At 40.5% G+C, this 12,995-nt stretch overlaps 1 protein-coding gene across 1 annotated transcript in view; it reads left to right on the forward strand.

The window, feature by feature from the left end:
• The window catches only part of GLG1 (golgi glycoprotein 1), a 147,985-nt gene that overhangs the window by 88,541 nt on the left and 46,449 nt on the right, over window positions 1-12,995 (forward strand). The window contains exons 3-4 of the mRNA XM_031658095.1: window positions 2,724-2,810; window positions 7,122-7,337. Coding sequence (XP_031513955.1) covers window positions 2,724-2,810; window positions 7,122-7,337 — 303 coding nt within the window. The remainder of the gene's footprint in view (window positions 1-2,723; window positions 2,811-7,121; window positions 7,338-12,995) is intronic.

The following is a 12,995-nucleotide window of genomic DNA, read 5'->3' on the forward strand; positions in this document are numbered from 1 at the left end:
TGGCTCACGCCTGTAATCCCAGCACTTTGGGAGGCTGAGGCCAGCAGATCACAAGGTCAGGAAATCGAGACCATCCTGGCCAACATGGTGAAATCCTGTCTCTACTAAAAATACAAAACTGTAGCCAGGCGTGGTGGCGTACGCCTGTAATCCCAGCTAGTAGGGAAACTGAGACAGGAGAATCGCTTGAACCCAGGAGGCGGAGGTTGCAGTGAGCCGAGATCACACCACTGTACTCCAGCCTGGGCAAAAATAATGTTTTCTTTTTTGACATGGATTCTCATTCTGTCACCCAGGCGGAGGCTTCAGTGAGTCGAGATCGCACCACTGCTCTCCAGCCTGGGTGACAGAACAAGATTATGTCTGGGAAAAAAAAAAGAAATAAAAGACCAGAAAGTAGATTAATGGTTGCCAGAAAATGAGGGTAGAGAGGATAAGGTATGACAGAATGGGTATGGTTTTCTGTTTGAGGTGATAATGTTTTATAATTAGGCAATGATGGTTGTTGTCTATCCTTGTGAATATAGTAAAAAACCACAAAATTGTACACTTTAGAGAGGTAAATTTTATGGTATATGAATTTTATCTCAATTTGAAATGAACAAAAAAAGATGAGATACGGTAAAATGTTTAGCATTTGACAATACTGTCATGGTTATTAGGGAAGAGACTTGTTCATAAGGAAGTTTATGCCTGTCAGAACAAGTAAGTTTTCAAACTAAAAGGTAAAGACATTCAAAAAATTTAAATGGTTATCTAAACGTCTGTTGGCAGAAAATCTATTTCTAGCTCAATTGTAGGACATCTGATTTTGCATTAGATAAAGTAAGGAAATACTCTGCTTGTAGTTTTAATTTTTCTGGATTTTGTTACTGTTTGTCCTAAGTTTTTGAGATACCAGAAAGCTTTTCTTTCCTTTTTTTTTTTTAAGGTTCAAGTTATTCTCCTGCCTCAGCCTCCGGAGTAGCTGGGATTACAGGCGTGCACCACCATGCCTGGCTAATTTTTGTATTTTTAATAGAGACTGGGTTTCGCCATGTTAGCTAGGCCAGTCTTGAACACCTGACCTCAGGTGATCCACCCACCTTGGCCTCCCAAAGTGCTGCCATTACAGGCGTGAGCCACTACGCCCGGCCTAAAAACTCAGTTATTGATGGTAGCTGAGAGATAGAGCTTTTACTCATGTTTTTGTTTTTGAGGAGGGAAGAGAAGAAATCCTACCCATCCTTTGTATTTTCTTCAGATCTTCCTCAGCACTCATACAGAATTAACTGCATGCTTCCATGTCATTCCTAATGTACTTTTTATGTGCCTCTGCCCTCCTTCTAAAAAGCAGATCTGATCGTGTCACCCCCTACTTTATCTTCTGCGACTTCCTGTTATTCTTGGGTTGAAGTTCAGCCATGGCTTACAAAGGCTTTCTGATCTGGCCGGGCTTGCGGCTACTGGGTCAGTCCTCCATTGGACTTCCGGTTCCCTCCGCCCCTTGCAGGGATGCGGTATTATCTGCCAAAAAAAAGTCTTCTCCCTACCCTTGAATCTGGCTAACTGCTGCTAGCCTTTCAGGTTTCATCTTAGTATTTTCTATGGTAAATCTTCTCTGACCAAACTCCCCATCAATCCCCAGTTTGGAGTACTCCACCCCGATACTGCTATGGTACCCAGTGATGCTATTAGCCAATTACTTGATCATATTCCCTGCCATTGACTGTTGCTACCACTGGACAGTCTTTGTCCTTCTCCTTATGTTTTATCCACCAGTACCTAACACTGTGTCTGGAACATAGTACGTACTCAGTAAACGTTTGCTTGTTTCCTCTAATAGTCTATCTGTGAAATGCCTTGCCAGGCAGATGTTTAACTGAATCAGTGAATGATGACTGTATTTTTTCATCTTGGAGCGTATAGCAGTCAGAGAGGAATGTATCCACCTCCAACAATAAATATATACATATGTCTTCATGTTCTACATCATCCAGAGTCTCTGCTCTGTCTCTCCAGCTAAACAATTTAAAGGCTCATTTTTGCTGCTTTTCAGAAATTGGATCACTTATCAAAATCTTTTTATGGAAGATTCTAAGATAAAGTAATATTTAGTCGTTATCTGTGAATGAGAATAGGCTTTAGATATTTTCTAGTGTAAGATGTGTTAGAACAGTTGTATAAAGTGGACCTTATGGACCAGGCACAGTGACTCACTGCTGTAATGCCAGCACTTTGGGAGGCCAAGGCAGGTGGATCACCTGAGGTCTGGAGTTCAAGATGAGCCTGACTGACATGGAGAAACCCCATCTCTACTAAAAATACAAAATTAGCCAGGCATGGTGGCGCATGCCTGTAATCCCAGCTACTTGGGAGGCTGAGGCAGGAGAATCGCTTGAACCCGAGAGGTGGAGATTGCAGTGAGCCAAGATCATGCCATTGCACTCCAGCCTGGGCAACAAGAGCGAAACTCCATCTCAAAAAAAAAAAAAAAAAAGTTGTCCTTTAGTAAAAATGACAAAGATATCTGAATAGTCATCATTTTATTTGGCTTGCATTTTTTTCCTTTTATCTAGGAATGTGATGGCATTTTATCCTACTTTCTTTGTTATCTGATGTGAATATGCTTTGTCTGACTCTGTAATTGGCTTTTGTCATTTAAAGTAACATTGGTAATCAATTTCATACTGTTCTAATTGGAGTTTGTCTTCGTTTTGTTTTATTTTTCCTCTCATATCTAGTTGTTGTGGAATTATAAGCTGAACCTAACTACAGATCCCAAATTTGAATCTGTGGCCAGAGAGGTTTGCAAATCTACTATAACAGAGGTAAGTTGTGAAAGAATTTTGTAGATATCTAATGGCTGAGAGGAGAAAATTACATCTGTTGACCAGACCAGCCCTTATGAGAAGAATGACTCAGTTACATTACTTTTCTTAGAATTCACATCTGCCTTGGTTGAAAGTTAGGAAGTTGGGGGGTATAATTAGATTATTTTTGTTAACATCCACCTACGCTTACATTAGGATACTATTGATTGAGGAAGTTGGAAATCAGGTTCTATTGGTCTCCAAACAGCAAGTAAAAGTGCTGAGGTATCAGTGCTACTCTCACACATTGGACAGCTTGCTGTGTCTGAAGCATATCGGCATGGTTACAAGAGGTCTGTCAGCATTCTTGTTTTGGCTATGCAGTTGGATCAGTTGAACCACAGAGATATATACGTCAAATAATAGGAGTTAGTGTTAAAAAGGTTAAGATTTTAAAAATTGTTTATCTTGGCCCAGTGTAAACAACAAATAATATCAGTGAAAATTGTGGTACTTTAAATTTCTTTTTTTAATAGGGTTTTTTTTTTTTAATCAGTAATAGAAACTCCAGAAAGCCAGAGTTTCTGTATACTGAAATATGAGAATCACAGAGAAAACAGTTGCTATTTTTCCACCTCAGAATTAGCAGTCATAGATCTCACACCATATTAATTTGTCCTCAAGCTGGCCCTATTGATGAATTAAGTCAGGGCCACATTCTTCCGAGCTCTTAAGGAAGACCCTGTCTCATCCAGATAAGCCATCAGCCTGCGTTCCTTGTGTCATTATGGGGTCTCGTAAAACCTGTTTTCTCAAACTTTCTAATACTAGATCAGTTACATTTTATTCTTTTAAAGCAGTGACTCCTCATATTTACCCTGGGGTTTCTGAGCAGAAAGGCATATTCTTGAAAAATTTATCTTTAGCTCCTAGCTTTAATATTCTACATCTCAAACTCCCGTAGCTAGCTATAGGACTAAACCTCTAACTTTAAAATATCAAGGGCAAAGATGTTTGCTTAATAACAAAACTAAATACTAACAAAGAAATTATTCCCAGGATTGAACTTTAAATGTTTGTATTTTCCCTCTGTATTGTGGTACTATACAATTATAAGTATATATTTTTTTTGTTTTTGAGATGGAGTCTTGCTGTGTCGCCTGTGCTGGAGTGCAGTGGTGCCACCTTGGCTCACTGCAACCTTTGTCCCCTGGGCTCAAGCAATTCTCTTGCCTCAGCCTCCCAAATAGCTGGGATTACAGGCACATGCCACCAGGCCTGGCTAATTTTTGTATTTTAGTAGAGACAGGTTTTGCCGTGTTGGCCAGACTGGTCTCGAACTCCTGACCTCAGGTGATTCACCTTCCTCGGTCTCCCAAAGTGCTGGGATTATAGGCATGAGCCACTGTGCCCAGCCATAAGTAGTTTTTTTAAAAGGACACATTGGGAGAGATACGTATACACACGTACACACACGTTTGTTTTGCCCCATTTTGTGTCCCATTAAATACGTACCAGTTTGATTGGCCTAGGGAAATTTAGTTGAGTATATACATATTCACTAGAGTAATTTCACTATTTGCATTAGAGTGGCTTCCATATAATGTGTGTATCACAATGGTTGTCTGTGACCTTTTGGGGTGTTCTGGTTTTGTAAAAGATTAACATTAACAAGGACACTTCTCCCTCCCACAGGAAGATGATACTGGAGTCAGGGAAATTCAATATCAGGAAGAACACAGTTGCCAGCAAAACATTTCATTCTATATTTTCCTTCTATCATCTTTCTTAATTTTGGAATCCTACTTCCAGGGAGAAAAACAACATCACAAGAATACCTGCAAACTATTAATACAAACCAAACTTAATCTCCAAGATTGAGCTAAGTCCTGCCTCCTTTCCTCCTGGCTGCAGTCAAAAAATAGAGTGACTGCAGCATTTTTCTAATGGTACCTTTTCAATCTGCTCCCCAGCCACTTCAGAGTTTACTCCTATTCTCAAATATGTTGATGATGATTTAGTGCCCCTTTTTTGCTATTCATCTTAGAAGATTAGTAAGATAGAAGGAAAAAGTGCTATCCAGCAGAATGAAGAAACATGCAAACTTCTCATTCAAACACCACGCCCTGTTGTAATGGATAGTGAGCTGAAATATGAATAGGTGCCACATCTCTGTGTTTCAGTAAAATCTCAAGTGATTGAAGCTAAAATTTACATTTAGTTTCTTATTGAGGCCACAGTTCAAAAGTGCTCTTGGTTTTTCTTGTGTTTTTGTTTTGTTTTGTTTTTTTGAGGAGTCTCGCTCTGTCGCCCAGGCTGGAGTGCAGTGGTGTGATCTCAGCTCACTGCAAGCTCTGCCTCCCGAGTTTACACCATTCTCCTGCCTCAGCCTCCCTAGTAGCCGAGACTACAGGTGCCCACCACCATGCCTGGCTAATTTTTTTTTTTGTATTTTTTGGTAGAGACAGGGTTTCACCATGTTAGCCAGAATGGTCTCTATCTCCTGACCTCGTGATCCAGCCGCCTCAGCCTCCCAAAGTGCTAGGATTACAGGCATGAGCCACCGCGCCTGGCCAATTTTTGTATTTTTAGTAGAGACAGGGTTTCGCCATGTTGGCCAGGCTGGTGTCAAACTCCTAACTTCAAGTGATCCACCCCCCTCGGCCTTCCAAAGCCCTGGGATTACAGACGTGAACCACCGCGCCTGGCCATGGCCCTCTTTTTCGGCATCAAAAAAACTTACTTGGGGTTAAACTGAAAGAATTTTATTCATCTTGACTGTTGAAAATCTCTGCTGTCTCTGAAACCAGTGTGAGACTATTTACTATATTCTCAAGTTTGCCCCTTTAAAAGTAAACCAACTTTCTTTTTTGAACTGAGTTATTTACGTGATCTGGATTTGATACTGGAGTTAGAGGTGGAGAGAACCTGTTGCCTATAGGATAATTCGTCTGGGGCGTGTCCTTCATCCAGCACCTTTTGGAAGAGGAGATTGTGTTTGTTTTGCCCTATGGGCATGCTTGTGATAAATAGCTTAATGGGGAGAATGGTCTCTATTGGTTTCAAAGTACAAATAAAACACTGTTTCATGTTTATATTCAAAATAAACATTCCCATTTAACTCCTTCCTCTTGTCAGAATTGCCACTTCAGTTTGTCTTAATTTCCCCAAATGCAGTAGGCTCTTTTCCAAACACCCTTCTCTGTTTTATAATTTAAGCTTATAATTCTATTAGTAGGTTTTACTTTTGCCTGAGTTTCAGCATTTTAGGGCTAGTTTGCTTTATTAGCATTTTGTGGTTTGGAATGTACTTTGCAGGAACCATCACCATGCAAAACTGCACTGAACATTCTTTTAAACATGTTTCTGTCCCAGACCATAGTGGTTAAGTTTGGATTCTACTGATTTCAAAAACACATGTTCAATCCATAGTTAATTTAGAACACATTAATGTCATGTCAAGAGGTAGGCCAGGTGCAGTGGCTCACGCTTGTAACCTCAACACTTTGGGAGGCCAAGGTGGGCGGGTCACCTGAGGTCAGGAGTTTGAGACCAGCCTGGCCAACATGGCAAAACCCCATCTCTACTAAAAATAACAAAAATTAGCCTGGCATGGGGACGAGCTCCTATAATCCCAGCTACTCAGGAGGCTGAGGCAGGAGAATCACTTGAACCCGGGAGCCAGAGGTTGCAGTGAGCCGAGATCATGTCACTCCACTCCAGCCTGGGTGACAGAGTAAGTCTCCATCTCAAAAGATAAATAGTAATAATAATAATAATAATAATACCATGTCAATAAGTAATATTACACCTTCCCTCCTGTCTCTCCTTGGCCCTTAGGTTTTCCTAACAACAATAGTTTTCTGTGTAGCTTGGCTTGGGGTGTGCAGCTGGACTTCACTTCTGCACCTGTTTGTCAGACCTTCCTCCCCAGATTCATCCCCTTGCTGTCCCCTACCTTCTTTGAATGGTCACAAGGACTTCCACAGGACCATACCAAAGCTGTAGATGTTAACAGCTCTTTTCACTGCATTTAGAAGTGAGCATTACCTAAGCATTTGGATATGTAGGTATTTTTTTGCAAAACACATTAATCAGGTTTTTCTAGAAGGCACAACAGTCTGAGTAGGGATGACACGCTATTTTTCTTTAAAATGAATATATTCCTAAATGTTCTCCTTGGATATATTTCTAAGCATTTTTCTTTTTTTCTCTCAAGTAAAGAATTAGGAAATCAACAGGAAAATATCAGACATTTTTCTCTTTCATAAATTTTGTTTGATACAAGCATGGAACACTTTGGTAAAAGAGGTACTTTATTTTGAGCAGATTAAAGAATGTGCTGATGAACCGGTTGGAAAAGGTTACATGGTTTCCTGCTTGGTGGATCACCGAGGCAACATCACTGAGTATCAGTGTCACCAGTACATTACCAAGATGACGGCCATCATTTTTAGTGATTACCGTTTAATCTGTGGCTTCATGGATGACTGCAAAAATGACATCAACATTCTGAAATGTGGTAGTATTCGGCTTGGAGAAAAGGTATCTAATACTACATTAGCTTCAACAAAGTGGTCTTAAAAATTCGGTATATGAAAAGCTTTGTATAACTGACGTGGGAAAAATTTAGGACTCGAGTGACCTTAAGTTGAAATTAAAGAAGCTTGTCCAGACAGCCCTAAGAGCTAAGGCTGGTTCACAGTGTATTTCATGTGTTTGTAGCAAAATATTTCAGTAATGTGTGGGAAGCGGAGGAATTAATACCTGCAAAGAGTGGTATTATCGTCACAATATTTGACCAGCTGCTGGTTACCTATAATGTGCCTCTGGCAAATGAGAGAACTGAGTTCTCTAATCTTTTTTTTTGAGACAGAGTCTCCCTCTGTTGCCCAGGCTGGAGTACAGTGGTGGGATGTCAGCTCACTGCAGCCTCAGCCTCCTGGGTTCAAGTGATTCTCCAGCCTCAGCCTCCCGAGTAGCTGGAACTACAGGCATGCACCACCACCCCCGGCTAATTTTTTTTTTTTTTTTTTTTTTTTTTGAGATGGAGTCTCTCTCTGTCGCCCAGGCTGGAGTGCAGTGGTGTGATCTCCACTCACTGCAAGCTCCGCCTCCCGGGTTCATGCCATTCTCCTGCCTCAGCCTCCCATGTAGCTGGGACTACAGGCACCCACCACCGCGCCCGGCTAATTTTTGTATTTTTAGTAGAGACGGGGTTTCACCATGTTAGCCAGGATGGTCTCGATATCCTGACCTCGTGATCTGCCCATGTCGGCCTCCCAAAGTGCTGGGATTACAGGTGTGAGCCACCATGCCTGGGCAATTTTTGTGTTTTTAGTAGAGGTGGGGTTTCACCATGTCGGCCAGGCTGATCTTGAACTCCTGACCTCAAGTGATCCACCCGCCTCGGCCTCCCAAAATGCTGGAATTACGTGCATGAGCCACTGGTCCCGACTGAGTTCAATAATCTTTCTCTGCATATATCCCACTGTTAGTATAAAAAAAATTACTGGCCGGGTGCGGGGGCTCACGCCTGTAATCCCAACGCTTTGGGAGCCCGAGGAGGGTGGATCACAAGGTCAGGAGATCAAGACCATCCTGGCTAACATGGCAAAACCCCATCTCTACTAAAAATCCAAAAAAAAAAAAAGTTAGCTGGGCGTGGTGGCAGGCGCCTGTAGTCCCAGCTACTTGGGAGGCTGAGGCGGAAGAATGACATGAACCCGGGAGGTGGAGCTTGCAGTGAGCCCAGATGGCGCCACTGCTCTCCAGCCTGGGAGACAGAGCGAGACTCCTCAAAAAAAAAAATTCCTTAGCGTACTGCTGTCCATCTATAAAATGTTGGAAAATTTTAAGATATGTGAAGGTACTTCTAGTTGGTTGGAAGAAAAGTCCTCTCTAAATGTGATATATTATTAATCTTCATCTCAGAACAACTCATTTTAGTAAAGACAGGAAAGAAAATAACTACCTAGCTAGTTTCTCCTTCCACAGTTGTATCTGATCTTATTTTTGGACTTAGTCTGCTGAACAGAAAGTCACAATAGAGATTTGGCCAGGTTTACTCTGAATTTGTTTGCTCAGCAAAAATGAAAAAAACTCCTGAAAAATAATGGATGCCAGTGGGAGAGGGAGCCTGAGACCTCTGGCATCAGCTGTTAATTGCTGCTGCTGCTCATTAATCTGCTGTTCAGGAAATATGATGGAAAATAAAAGCCATTTGTCCCTTTGCCCTCTATTTGTTCATGGTTGGCAGGCGTCTATCACTGACAAAGGGGACATGGTGTTAGGATCCTGAAACTGAGTACACAGTTCAAATGAAGGGTTTCTTTCTGCATATTGTCTGGGTGTCACCAAAGCCCTGATGCCCTTTCCTTAATATCAGCACAGGGCCTAGTCCCTTATCAGAGTGTACCGCTGAGTTGGTTTTGAAAAACTCTGTGAGCTTGGCATAAATCTTTCAGGCAAATAAAGAAAGGGCAACTTTAATAAAGAACGCAGTGTTTTCCTTCCCAGCAGACTCTCAAAATGGCACAAAAGCACTTAAGTCACTCTGATGATTCAGGAAGTTCCTCTGACTTTATTTAGGATGTTGAAAATTGTATCCATTTCCAAACCTGACTCCTTTTAAAATCTCCAGTGTTCCAAACATTCTTTTCAGGAATGAGCCATAAGGCTTTTTCACCCTCTTGATGAGTGCTCCATGCAGTAAAGCCAAGCGTTTCAGTCCCTCCGTGGAGTAGTTCTTGCCTGGTAACTACCAAGGTAGCAGCCGACTAGCCTCCTTCTAGCTCTCTGAATTGTCACCTGCATGTATGAGTTACTAAGTCTGTAGTTACTGAAACGATTGCAGGAAATAGTACTGCTGGAGCCAAAAGGCATGACAGGATTGTTTATTCAACTTAGATAAAATAATAAAAATTGTTTCTTTGGACCAAAGATAGAAATGATACTCTTGTCATTTAATCTTTCAGTATGCCTACCAATTGGGTGAAATTTCAGTTTATACCAGATCACTACACCAGCATCAAAGGCTTTCTTGTATTTTGGGGACAATGAGATGGACTCACACCTGAACTTCTGAAAAAACACCTTCCTTCCTATATCATTCACTCTGTACTACAGCCAAGTTTAAAAAAGAGGGAGGCATGTTCTCAGCTCTTCTCTGCCTTTTCTAAACACCGTAGTTTGCTTTTCTGAAGCCAGTTATTTAGATAGAAAAATTATCCTGAAAATTAATAAAGCAGCTTCTGAACACAGAAAACAACAGGCTTGTCAGTTTCAAATTTGCTGCCACTGAAGCTTGAAACTCTTCTATGAATGGCTTTGACCTGACGTCCTCCAAAGGTCCGAGGAGAGAAGTCATGGTTAATCTGTTTGTACCTTGCCTTTGTATGAACACATAAATGTCATTATTTCAAAACTATGATTTTTTCAAATGTTAATATAAATTTTAGTACAAAGAAGATATATTAATAAAGCCTTTAGAATTTTCTATAATAATACATTTTGTCAAAATAAAAGGGCAGATTTCCAAAAGTAAAGGTATAAATGATTTACATCATCTGAAGAAAAAGACTGTGACTTCCAAGAGAGGAACTTAATTGCAGACATGTGCCACAGTATTAGTACTTTTATGCTTTTCTCTCAGTAGCTGTATCATTTATTATTTATTTTTTCATTTATTATTTCCTGCTTTAACCAGTTAATTTGAGTAATTCTGGTATCCCTTTTTCCTTTATCTAGTGAGGTAGATTACAGAAGACAGCGGAAGGATTGAAATAGAGAATGGTTTATAGCAGAGATAAAAAACCAAGTTCTCGCGTACTATTTAGAGATTAGTGTTAGCATCTGTTGTAGGCTGGTTTTTTTTTTTTTTTTGGTGGGGGTCATTGTTGTTAAAGGACACGGAATATGGGGAAGAAAAAATACTGCCTATCAAACTTCTAAAAACAGATCAAGGCATTGGCAGTAGATTTTAGGCAGATGTTTTTCTACCACAATAAAGTTAACAAAAAATTATTGTAAGTTCATTTATAGAATAATTTATTACTCATATGCCAAGCCTGTGTATTAATAACTTTTTAAACCTAAATGAACTTATTTTCTCATAATATGCAGGTGTGTAGTTCACCTCACTTTAATTCATGTTTGATAACTAACCATGCAGTCTTCGTTGTCAAATATTTGTATGCATTTCAGTTATAAACTCAAATGGGGTACACTAAAAGCTCAGAGACTCTGAGGAACTCCTGAAATACCCTTATTTGAAAAAAGTATCTGAAAGTTACAATGAATGGAAACATCTAGTAGAAGTATTGTTATGATCTAATACCAGTGTAGTCACATACAGTCACACGTCGTTTATCGATGAGGATACAACAAGGATACCAGGACACGTTCTGAGAAATGTGTTGTTAGGCGAGTTTATCACTGCGTGAGTATCATGGAGGACACTACACACACCTAGATGGTATAGCCTACTACACACCTAGGCTATGTAGTATAGGCTATTGCTCCTAGGCTACAAACCTGTACAGCATGTGGCTATTCTGAAATACTAGAGACATTTATAACACAATTATAGTGTTTGTGTATATAAGTACATATAAACATAGGAGAGGTACAGTAAGAAACACAGTATTCCATAGCTGGATGTGGTGGTACGTGCCTCTAGTCCCAGCTGCTTGGGAGGCTGAGGCAGGAGGATCACTTGAGCCCAGGAGCTTGGGACTGCAGTGAGCTATGATCCCTTCACTGTGCTCCAGCCTGGGTGAAAGAGCAAGACCCTGTCTCTTAAAAAAATAAATAAAAATAAAAACTAAACAATAACAGCAAAAAAAACAAGTTTTAGGAGTTTTTTCTAGGTGTTTAGGAGTTTTTTGTGGGTGAGTGGGTAGGAGTAGGCTCCACCCACTCACCCAGATTAACCCCAGCTCTAGATAAATAAATGAAGGACTGTTAGCTAGACACTTTATGTTCTACAACTCAAATGAGTTAGTTAACTCCTCTGAGCCTCTGTTCATTCATGTCCACAGTAGATATCAGAGCTGTGTCCTTTCTTCATATGTGTGTCAGGAGATAACATGAAAGCTTTCGTGGAAACCCTTGGAAATTAAGGTGCTATAGACAAATCCTATTAAAATAGAAAAAAATACATTCTTTGGTTGATTTGAAATTTTGTCTGAAGTAGGTGTTACCCTACTTGGTTTTAGGAATCTTTTTTTTTTTTTTTTTTTTTTTGGCCTGAGACAGAGTTCATTCTTGTTGTCTAGGCTGGAGTGCAGTGGCGATAACTCAGCTCACTGCAACCTCCGCCTCCCAGGTTCAAGCAGTTCTCTCACCTCAGCTTCCTGAGTAGCTGGGATTATAGGTGGGTGTCACCACACCCAGCTATTTTTTGTATTTTTGGTAGAGACAGGGTTTCACCACACTGGCCAGGCTGGTCTCGAAATCCTGACCTCAGATAATCTGCCCACCTCGGCCTCCCAAAGTGCTGGGATTATAGGCATGAGCCATCACTCCTGGCCATAATCTTTTTATTGTATGTAGATTATTTCATAGATATGTATTTTATTATAACAAGATTTTGAGTGCGTGTGTATAAATAAGTGATAGCACTATATATATTTTATTTTATTTTATTATTATTTTTTTTTTGAGACAGAGCCTCGCACTGTCCCCCAGGCTGGAGTGCAATGGTGCAATCTCAGCTCACTGCAACCTCCACCTCCTGGGTTCAAGCAGTTCTCCTGCCTCAACTTCCCAAGTAGCTGGGATTACAGGTGCACACCACCATACCCGGCTAATTTTTTGTATTTTTAGTAGAGGCAGGGTTTCACTGTGTTGGCCAGACTGGTCTTGAACTCTTGACCTCATGATCTGCCCACCTTGGCCTCCTAAAGTGCTGGGATTACAGGCGTGAGCCACCGCGCTGGGCTGATAGCACTATATTTTAAGATGCTTTGGTTTGCGCTATTAGTGGTTATACCTTAAATTGTTGAAACATATCTTATAAGTATAGATTAGGACTCTTGAATAGAAAATATTTAGGGGAACTGTCTCATATTTTGCATGAATGAATGTTTGTGGTTGCCATGGGGATGATGAAATGTACAATTAAAGATAATTGGATGGTTTTTAAGAAAACTCTCAAAAGCATTTTGTGTAAACAGTGGTAATCTTGTTAAATCCCATTAA

This window comes from Papio anubis, chromosome 18 (assembly GCF_008728515.1).
Source record: "Papio anubis isolate 15944 chromosome 18, Panubis1.0, whole genome shotgun sequence".
Classification (NCBI taxonomy): domain Eukaryota; kingdom Metazoa; phylum Chordata; class Mammalia; order Primates; family Cercopithecidae; genus Papio; species Papio anubis.